Source organism: Melopsittacus undulatus, chromosome 6, assembly GCF_012275295.1.
Source record: "Melopsittacus undulatus isolate bMelUnd1 chromosome 6, bMelUnd1.mat.Z, whole genome shotgun sequence".
Classification (NCBI taxonomy): Eukaryota; Metazoa; Chordata; class Aves; order Psittaciformes; family Psittaculidae; genus Melopsittacus; species Melopsittacus undulatus.
The window spans coordinates 17,208,792-17,220,130 of NC_047532.1; the positions used below are offsets into that span (position 1 = coordinate 17,208,792).

Below are 11,339 nucleotides of genomic sequence, written 5' to 3' on the forward strand. Positions count from 1 at the left end.
GATGTAACACACTGGCACATGGTCTTTGCTGGCTGGGACACAGTGACTCCACCTATTACAGTAAACCCGTGTCAGAGTGAAGGATGCTGTCTCAATCCGCTGCTTCAAGGTGTACTGAAAAATGTCTTAGCTCTGAAATCTATTTATTTATCTATTTCCCCAAATTCAGCCATCCTAGGCAGCTCTTTGTGTTGCCTGCATGCTTTCTGAATCTGACTATTTTCTCTTTTCTGTTCAATCTTCATTTTCAGCTTAGTTGTTGTGCTTTTTGTTTGAAACTCAAAAACCCTTCTCTCATGCATGCTGAGACTGTTTGATTTAGTTCATGCTGTACCTCCCTGGGTTTGTATACCATCATTGTGATCTTGTGAGCTGCTGCCTCTGAAATAGAAGATGCCCATCACACTTTTCTGTGTCTCAGATACTCCAAAATAGGTGCAAATCATGTCAAATGCTTCTCTGATGAACTTAAGATAACAAATTGGATTTCATTATGGTCTAGCACCTACATGTAATGAAAGTTTGCACAGCCCAAACTATCTTTAGTGGTCCTTGACTACTTTCCTTGAGCAATAGACCATGACTTTTTGGTAAAAGATTTACTAGTTTATTAGGACAGCTGGATGACTGATTACATAGTTTCTTCAGCCAGTCATAAAGACCATTAAGTACAATAATTGGTAAAGGAGGATTGCATCATTTTCTTCCTATTTACTTACTTATATAATTTAAAACATTTAGAATTATTAAAACATACAGATATTCACTTGTTACTGCAACATTGCACAGATGCACACAATTTTGCAAGCATGTTGTTAGATTCTTGAAGCATGGTACTTTCTGTTGGCTTTCTGTTAGCACACCTTGTCACTTCCAGAATCAAACACTTGCTGAGTACTCACAGGGATTAAAAAACAGAGATGATGCTTTTCTGTTTCCTTTCCTGTTGAAAAACCTCAGCATGTTTGTGCCCAGAAAAATCCAGATATCAGGGTACTGTATAAGATTTTTGAGTCTTTATTTAGCAGCATGGTCAGAACAGTGTTGAAAAAGGACTATTTTTCTTACTCCATTTTCTTCCACCAAGCAAAAGGAACGGGAGGGTGTTACAGAGAAGTCCAATGGTGTTTGATGACTGTGTACAGTTAATCTGTGAAGGCTGTGCTAACAGCAGCTGACCTGCTTAAAACAAACGAAAATCAGGCCTGCTTGCAGTGAATACTGAAAAATACACCAGGATTGGTCTGTTCTTCCCCAGACTGCACAAAATCTAGGATGATTTGTTGCGCAGTGGATGAATGAGGTAAATGAGTCATCTTGAAAGTGAAGGAATAGTAAAACAAGTGCACTGGCAGTGTAGCGAGTAGAGCTTGGCTCCAGTCTGGATTCTCCTTCAAACTTTGAAAGGTTAAAAATATCTCTTATTTTGTTTCATTCTGCTAAATAACTATTCACAGAAGCATTCAGCTGTGTTTTCCAAAATTTTGTTTCCATAATGTTCTATAAAACTAGTGTGACTAGTGTTCTGCTGCACATTCCTTAGGGTGCCCACTGTAGCTTTCTGCTGTGACATTCTGACAGTATCCATAATGTTTCCATCTTTTTTTGCTTTCCACAACATAATTTGCCTCTGGCAAATGCTGCAGTTTTATTTACCACTGTACCCCATTTCCTCTTCAGTGCTTTATATTCTGTGACTGCTGAAGGAAGAGAGTTTTCCTGTTTACAGATACACTTATTACCTCATATTATACCACAATAAATTGTGTTAGGTTTTTCCTCATCCATACACCTGCCGTTCAGTTTGCATCTTACTGCCATCTTCCACTATATTCATTGTCTTTTCTCTCAGTTTTGTGTTACCAGCAAGTGTGATGATTTTTACTGCACAGCCTTTGTTTCCAGTTATTTCTTCTATAGCATGAAAGATGATTTTGTTTACTAATCCTTACAACAACTGGCTTCTGCTGAAAGCCACCCTTAGTTTCACCTCTTAAGTAGTGTCTTTGCTCTTCAGAGTAGAGTGAATGTGGTTGTATGTGGTGGAATTTCTACCATCCTGCCTCAGGTGAGCAACTGTCTCCCTTCACAAGAAATGTTGTCTTTCTTACTTACCTAAGAAGGCAAATATGGCTTAATTAATGTCTAGATAGCATTTAGAAGATCAGACTGCTTTCTAGTGACTCCTAAGAATACCACTGAAGGGTCATTAAGTGTATCATAGATATTTTTTTAATCGGCTATGTTCTCAGCCTTGTATATGGAATCAGAGTATTCAGATGTGTGGAATGCTTCCGTCTGGTAAAATGCATTAAATGGATAATGATGGCTCATTAGAAAAGCTAATAAATAATAAGTTTTAGGTTCTTTTCCCCCCTTTTCTGCAAGAAACAAAAGTAAGGCAGTGAGCAGTTTCATAACATTTTACCCATGTGTTTGTTGGGGGTTACTGGAGCTTGTGCTGTCTGCATAGTTCTCTAGATCTATATTGTCTAGAAATTCTTTCCAGTTTATTACCTGAAAATTATTAGCTGAATTGTACTGAACTTAATTAAAAGTGTTCATAAATGACATTTGGCTCATTACACTTTGTCCCTTTCTCCCCCAAGAAATGTAAGCACTCTAATAGTCTTCTACTAAATGGAAAGAATTTTTGAAATGAGATCATTGTAATCAGAAACCAAGGTAATGAGGATTTGATTTCTTCCTTTTTTTTTTCCAGGATGAGAGTAACTCATCCAAAGGAGGCTTGACTAAGACAAGAGACTCGGCGCTTAAAGCACCCTTATCCATGAGGGAACAACAGAACAGGTATGGAGTTTTTCTCTGATCAAGACAAAGCAGTCATAATCCTGATATTGCCCTTTAAATTTAGCTAAAAATTTCTCTTCCTATTTTGAGCTATGTACTATATTGCACTGGGGAAAAGCTTCTGTAGGAGTTACTCCTACCAAAAGCAAAATGCAGTTAACTATAATTATGTCTTTCATGCCGTTTGGCAGTGTGTCAGTATAGTCTTCATAAAACACTCATTTTGGAACTGGACTTGGTCATAAAAATGATCCTTGGGCAGCATGTTTTAGATTTCATCAACCAGAGAGCAAATGTCACTTTAAAAATAACTAATTAGTTATTTTTTCTTAAACCTATGGGAGTACAAAAATAAATTGGAGTTTATTTAGTGATATGGCTTCAAGCTGTTTGGTTGTTTTCTTCTTTTTTTCTCTAAAACACATTTGGAAAAGAGAAGCAGCTTCAAAATACACAGCAAATATATATACTATGGTTTAGTGATTCATCTTGCCATATTTCAGAAGACATCTTGAAAGCCTGAGATCTTGAAAGCCTGGTTTACGCAGGTTAATTATTCTGTGTACTCCTCACATTTATGACTAGGGTTTTGCTTGAATGTTTTACTTAAAAGCACCAGTTGAATTGACTTTGACAACGTCTTTAGTAGAAGTTACCAATATTGATGTTCTCTATGTATGCACGCAGTAGTTTGTACAACATTTTGGGTACTTGTTGGAAGGAAAATACCAAGTAATGTAAAACGTTTTTTGAATTGTATGGATTTGGATTTTTTGGATTTTCTTATTTTTGTTATATAAAGAGAGAAGTCCTGGAACTGTGGTGCTAAATTTGAGAGGTCCTGACATAAGAATAAATAGGGTTTATTTGGATAATTAAGTGTGATGCAATATTTTATAACAAAGGCTTCCTGAATCGTACTTGAAAGGAGGGTAAGTCAATATGGGTATCGTAGCAAACTTCAACTTGCAGTCAGTTAGCTCTAAGATATTAATTTATGATTTGTTGTTTTTGGTTTTTTTAATTCCTATAAATTATAGTCACCTCTGTGCAAGGGATCTGATTAGTCAGTTTTCTACATGTATGCGAAGTTGCTGTTGAAGTTGTTGGTATTCCTGTGCTCACTCCTTTAATCTGCGTGTAGCCTTTTTGCTCCCTTAACCTTGGCCCTGACAGCTGCTGCAGTTACATTTTGTAGGATGTGTCTGTGAGAAAGAAAGTGTAAGTTTTTGTTTTGGGGCAGCTTTGGGACTTTGAGGTTGATGCTGAAACTGCAGACCATGAAAAAAGAAAACCCAGCCCTTAATACTACAGAATCTTGAAGTGATGAGATATGAAATGTGGCACTCAGATTGGGAAAAGACTGTGCCTTGGGTTTAGAGGCCAGCAGCACTAAGGACGAGACATGAAAGGACTCAAGGAAAGTGATTGCTGAGTGTTTGCCACAGTGCTCATAAACAGGATACAAGGACAGAGACAAAGTTCGTAGAAGGACATGGTACTGTCGACCAAATGTTGGCAGTAAAGTAGATAGATGATTGAAAACCACTGGGAGTAAGGAAAAGGTCCGTGTTTTGTGAAATATTTAGTACGTGATTCACTCAGAAAAGAACTTCTGTGACTCTTAAAGGAGATGTATGAGGGAACAAAAGCCTATGACAGGTATTTCAGAGCAGAGAGTTGCATGCAGAAGTCTTGGTGCTAATATGATTTGTAAGTGTAATTTCCAGATTGCATAGCTTGGATTGTCAGCTGGTTTCCAGCTGAGGGACTCTTCTCTAGCTTGGCTGTATCTTTTTGCGCACCAGTGCAAGTTCTGGCCAATGGAAATGCACAAACTCCCCCCTCCAAAAAGAGAAGGTAAAATGAAGCTTATGTCGTTTTTTTTAAGTCTTTGTCAGTACCAGAATAAGGAACCTGTGAAAGTTACTGTTGGGTTTTGGAGTCTTTCCTTTGCTGCAGTTAAAGTGGTTGGATTTTGAGTGTTTCTACATGTAGATCAAGCTTTTAGTCAAAGAAAAAGAAAAGTCAAGCACAAGGCTGCCTGCAGGAAATTAATACCAGGGAAAAGAGTGTCAGAGTTATTTCTTGTATAGTTACAAGTGCCACTTCTAGCACCGTGCTTATTTGTTGGCCTGAGAATACTTCATCACAAGTGAGGTAACACCAACTGCAGAAAAGAGGAGGTGAAACTTCACTTGTTGGTGGGTCCTGAGGGTATTGACTTGTCTACATTTAACACAGGCCTATATAACTTTTCTATCACTTTTGCTGTTTGATAGGTTGGTTCTTTGTGTCCAAACTGAGCACAGTTCACCCTCTCCAGGATGATGAACAGGTTTTAGTTTGCTTCATACTGTTGACTGACTTTAAATATTGGCTCTTTTGAAAAAGGACCTTCCTTTCTGATATCGAAGCCACGTGGAGATCTTGTTGTTTTACATGGCATAGGTCAGCATCACCCTAATATTTGAACGTTAGAAATCTAAAAGCAAAAGCTATTCCTACTTTTGCTTTCATGGGAGAGTGGAAACTTAGAAATGGGAATTTAGAAAACTGATCCTGTATCTTCCTCTTCTTCCCTCACCATTTTTCTTTCTTAAAGTGAAAACTTTGTGTTTTGGTGCAGCTCGATAGAAGCATATTTGTGAATCCTTTGACAAAAGATTTCTTGCAGTTGTGTCAGAGATGTTTACTGCTATTAATTTAGAATCATAGAATCATGGAATAGTTAGGATTGGAAAGGACCTTAAGATCATCTGGTTCCAACCCCCCTGCCATGGGTAGGGACACCTCACACTAAACCATGTCACCCAAGGCTCTGTCCAACCTGGCCTTGAACACTGCCAGGGATGGAGCATTCACAACTTCCCTGGGCAACCCATTCCAGTGCCTCACCACCCTTACAGTAAAGAATTTCTTCCTTATATCCAATCTAAACTTCCCCTGTTTAAGTTTTAACCCATTACCCCATGTCCTATCATTGCAGTTCCTAATGAAGAGTCCCTCCCCAGCATCCCTGTAGGCCCCCTTCAGATAGGCTGCTATGAGGTCTCCACGCAGCCTTCTCTTCTCCAGGCTGAACAGCCCCAACTCTCTCAGCCTGTCTTCATATGGGAGGTGCTCCAGTCCCCTGATCATCCTCGTGTCCTCGTCTGGACTTGTTCCAACAGTTCCATGTCCTTTTATGTTGAGGGCACCAGAACTGCACACAATACTCCAAGTGAGGTCTCACGAGAGCAGAGTAGAGGGGCAGGATCACCTCCTTTGACCTGCTGGTCACGCTTCTTTTGATGCAGCTCAGTATATGGTTGGTTTTCTGGGCTGTAAGTGCACACTGCTGGCTCATGTTCATTTTTTCATCAACCAACACTCCCAAGTCCTTCTCTGCAGGGCTGCTCTGAATCTCTTCTCTGCCCAACCTGTAGCTGTGCCTGGGATGCTCTGACCCAGGTGTAGGACCTTACACTTGGCATGGTTAAACTTCATGAGGTTGGCATCAGCCCACCTCACAAGTGTGTCAAGGTCCCTCTGGATGGCATTACTTCTCTCCAGTGTATCAACCGAACCATACAGCTTTGGTGTCATTGGCTAACTTGCTGAGGGCGTACTCAATCCCACTGTCCATGTCACCATGTCACTTGAGGACAATGTTTTAAGTACTGGTTTGACCATAGTAGATTAATAAGTTACATGTGTGTAAGAAAATGTAAAGCTTCCCTGCAATATGTAATACATTTCCTAAGCAAAGATGGACACTGTGAACTTCATATTTCTGGTTTCATTTTGCAGACTGAGATCATTCACATAAGGCTGAAGATAACTCTGTCCTAATTTTCACATGTCTTAAGTGTCTGAATCTTTGGGCAAATGTGAAAAATATCACCTCAGTAGCCATTTTCTGCTTATGTTTTTTTTAACTACTTGTTTCATGCTTTATTACAGGAAAATGCTTGTTTCATTATGTGACCCAAGCCTTTGTTTTGAAAGTTTGAAGAGAAGGCAAATAGTCATGAAGTTTCGCTATACATACTTCAGCTCTGTCAGTGTTTTGTAATGATTTTCAGAGAATAAATTTCACTTTGTAGATCTAGGAAATAATTTCTCAAAGCAGCTGAAATATGAGGCTGTTATTTGTGTTTAATATTAAAACAGTGACACAGAAGATGGGGTGGGGAAGGAACATTCGATTGCCACTATATCATAATGTATTTGGGAGAATACTTAATCCAAGATGCTTCCGATAGAGCACTTTGCAGCTGCAACCACAGTAATTTAGTATACCTCTGATAGATTGTCTTCATATTGAAATAGCTGCTTGTGGTTACATTTTAACCTTGAAAGGACACAAAAATCCTACTGTGTTGCTCTTGCATAGGCTTAGTGCCTAGCACGCTGCCTATCAATATACAGCAAGATTACTGCATGCTCTTTGAAAATTAATTTCCTTTCTATTTGGGAGGTATTATCAAGTGCACTCAGATAAGTGGGGGAGAATTTGTGTGTATGAATAACATGAGGCTCCCATTTCTTAGAAGTAGGTGCAATGCAGTTTTCATTTCAATTTGTGAAAGGTAATCTGTGTTTAGCAGCTCTACATTTGTGATTTCTAATGATTTTGTGCTTCTGATTCCTATTCCTTACCTTGATTTGTTCATTATTTCTTCTCTCCTTTCTTTTGACAGCTCACCAGTGCAACAGAACACTACTGTTCACTTGGATAATGGTGAATATTGGTCTAATCGTGCATCTGTATACAAAGGGAAGCCTCACAGAGCCATCTTTGAAGAGAGTCTTGAGAAAATATACAGAAACATGTACCAAAAAGCTGCTGGCAGTGCTTCAGACAAAAAAACACATTCCTAATAACAATTCACCTGGAAATGCACAGTATGCAGTGTTCGTATTTGTTATGAGTTCTATTTTTATGTAACAAATATTTGTACTCTATTTTTAAGGTGTAATTATGGTTGGGCAGGGTTTTCAAGAAATGGGGTTTTGGCCTGGGTTGCCAAAGGAAACTATTAACTCTGCTCCTCACCTTGCTCTTCCTTTTCTTCCTCCCCCTCCAAACAACAAATCAAACAAAGAAACAACAGCAACTAAGCCCATCCACAGTTCAGCAAGATGGTGTTACTCCTTTGGGACTAGGAAAAGAAGGCTCATTTGAAAACATTTGAAGAGTAATAGGTTTGCTGGATGTTGCTGTCTGATACTAACTCATGTTTTTACTGCAGCCAATTCTTACTTAATAATTAAAGCTATTTAGTGACATAAACAGACTTGACTGACAAAGCAGTATGTCGTAGTGTTCAGAGAGGGGGTCTAAAAAGGAAGGTGAATGTGAGCATTGACTTAAAGCATTCCATGTGGGACAAAGGGAATTGCTTTCTAGAATACTGGCTTTGGATTATTTAGTTTTGAGAACTCTGATACTGACCTATAGACCTGTTTTCAAAGTGATTTCAAGCACCTTTAGTCACAAATTTCCTCATACTGTCAAATTTTAAAAGAAACACACAGCCCAGCAGCCTTTGTATCCGAAGAAAGGTCATCTTCACACACCTTGTGCATTTGAGAGCTTCCAGCTTCTCTTGAATGCAGCCACAGTATTTGCCAATATACTTGTAATTTTAACCAATATGAATAACAAAAGAGTGTGGAGGGGGAAGGACTCCAACTAGTCAGCAAACTCCTCATATACTCTGCGCAGGCCTTCTGAAGTTCCTGCATCACAATCCCACCTAATCTGGAGCCTGTCCTTCCCAGTCTGCTGGGATCCTGTTGGCAGAAATAGCATCGTTTTTGCTAAAGGCCACCAAATGTTCATCGACAGTTCGATGCTTTCCCCAGAGATGGAACCTTTACAGCCTCGCATTGAACAGATCCCACATTAGCAGACCAGGGCAAATTGCCCATGTATTGAAAAGCAGAATGTTTTAAAAGGGCAAGAGTGTCCATCTCCTGCTTCCTTTCAGAATGGAGGAAAAAACAAATGCCTGTTCTGGCTCCTTCTCTGTCTGAGAGAACAGATTCAGTTACACCAATGCCATTTTACCTGTTATGATTGGATAAAGGATAAAGCTAGCAGCACAGATGGCAGAACATATGACTGTAACCTGCCAGCATGCCCAGATAAACAAGAAGTTGGTCTACTCTGCTTTCCATCCTTTAGTGCTGAGACAACGTAATTGAATTGAGAAAGCAGTTGGTGAGCAATTATGCTAGTGGGAAAGCATGTTGAAAGGCTTTGTGCTTCTGTTTCAGGAATGGGGACTCTCAGAGGAAGTGTCTTGCATATAGACATTTCTATTCTTCGTAACTGTTAAACCAGTTGAAGAGGATTAGCACTGATAACTTCCTGTCCCTGATGCCATTTAGCACATTAGTGCTTTCAAAGGGCATTAGTTGCACAGTCTTATGCTATGGATAAGTGTTGAGTCACTCTGTGAAGTAGTAATGCACTTTTTTTGCAGAAGTGAAAAGTAAAACTTACTCAGGCTGTGCTAATGAAGGCATGGTGGCCATGGAGTATTGTGGTACCAGTACCTGGTATTCATTCATCAGCCTGTTCCTGTGACCCCCATATTTGTCCATAAGGAACAGTTTCTTTCTCCTTACTGCTCAGGAAAGTAGGTGTATTTAAAGGGATCCTATATAGGCAGGGAACATTCTAAGAGATACTTTCCAAGCTTTTGGCTTAAACGAATCTACTGAAATCTGAAGGTTGCTGCAGTTACCTAAGTTTGAGCCATAGGATTTATTGTGCTTCTTATGGTATCTCACAGTTTTCGTTCAATATTCTCTGTGTTTTTCCTCCCCAGTGTCATAGCTTAGTAGAAGTTTCAGTCTTCTGAAGATTGGCTGCTCGCCTTTGGCCTAATCTGCTTCTATGACAGAATGACTTTTCCATTCCTGGCAATCCAGCAGATTTTAGTCCCTGTTCTGTGCATTAGAAGGCCTGACTGCTGAGGCTTTGGTGGGGGGGTTTAATGGATGAGTAGGGACACAAGTTGCCATATATTCAAGTCACAAAGAGGAGATGAAGGAAGTTATAGGCCATGGTGTAATGTTTTTGAGAGGTCCAGAGGAATGGCTAGTGTATATCTGTTTGATTCCCCTAGCTAAAGAAAGGAAACATATGGTAATATGGCAACCTTCAGTTTTTCAGCAAAGAGGAAAATTTTTTCATCAAAGTTGAGAACTAGATGGGAATTAAAAAAGCAGTGTCATATATTGAATGTTGACCGGCATGAATATCCTCAGTGTAGCATTCGTATGCAGCATAACAACAAATGAAGCAGATAGACTGTGAGTGTCTTTGGTCCTGCTCCAGCTACGAGGGGAGATGGTGTGTATAATGTCTTTCTGAATCAGCTGCTGCAGGATATGTGCTTCTCTCTTGGGTCAGAATCATTCCACAGCTTGTATGCTGTGATACAGCAGAGAGTGTTCTTTTCCAAGCACTGCGCTGGAAATCTGGTTTGGTTAATGGAAAACTTTTCTCTGAAATGTGACTTAAAACCTAAATTACTCTGATCTGTCCATAAAATCTGCAAGCCACTTTGTTTTCAGAACCATTTGGCCCCTTCCCTGTTTGTTCAGCTAACCTTCTTATTAATATGCATGCAGCTCAAGTGCACAGAGCACTGCTGCTCCTTTGCTGCTGCAGTATGTGATAAGTATAGGTTCAGGCAGCGAACCAACGTAGTAATAAACTGCAATTGTTTAGTGCACCTTGCCTTCTAATACAATTTAAATCCCTTCTATCAAATGCAAATTTTCAGGTTCCTGAGTGGATCTTTAAATAGCATTTTTCTATGCTCATTCCTTATCTTTTGCCATCCACAAAGTGGTCTGTTAGTGACAGTGGGATGGCATAATTCCACCCCCATCATTTTACCTCCTAAAGGAAAGCTGCCTACTCAAATCTAGAAATAATGGGCTAGATTAAGAGGGAATTAGTGTTTTTCTGTGGAGTCTGTCTCTTTCTCTTGCACTCTCCAAGTTATTATAACCCATGAGTATTCTCACCAAGTGCTTTTCAGCGCCCAGTGTTGCTTGCAGTATGCACTGCAGAAAATCACTTTCATTTTAAATAAGTCAGTCTGCTTCCTACTTACTCCCTCCCCTCTTTCCTACGAATAACTTGTTACAGTTCAGATTCTTGGGGTGGCTTTAGACAAACTATCCACTTGTGTTCAGTAGAAATGCAGATCCTTTGGTGAGTGGTAGTTGCTTTGGAAATCACTCAGTCATTGACCTATTATGGATTAAAGGCAAAAATGTCAAACTCTAATGATTTGTCTTATCTGAGTTTTCCACTAGAAGAAGAGAAGCTTAAATTGGTCCACTGGGCACAGGAGAAGATGAGTAATGGGGACACGTAAGAGCATCTTGGCAGTCCTGAAGTGATGGATCTTAAAGGTCTTTTCCAATCTAGTTGATTCTGTGATTCTATAGATGGACAGCAGTGTTTATACTCCAAATCTGAGCAGCTTGGAAGACGATGAGAGCTGTTCTTTAGA

The 11,339-nt window shown here is 39.6% G+C and overlaps 1 protein-coding gene across 1 annotated transcript in view; it reads left to right on the plus strand.

Annotated features, from left to right (window-relative positions):
- The window catches only part of SPATA6 (spermatogenesis associated 6), a 41,969-nt gene extending 33,988 nt beyond the window's left edge, over positions 1-7,981 (plus strand). Inside the window, exons 12-13 of the mRNA XM_034064058.1 lie at positions 2,723-2,811; positions 7,497-7,981. Of these exons, the coding sequence (XP_033919949.1) occupies positions 2,723-2,811; positions 7,497-7,677 (270 nt within the window). The 3' untranslated portion in view covers positions 7,678-7,981. The remainder of the gene's footprint in view (positions 1-2,722; positions 2,812-7,496) is intronic.
- Positions 7,982-11,339: the final 3,358 nt, after the last annotated feature.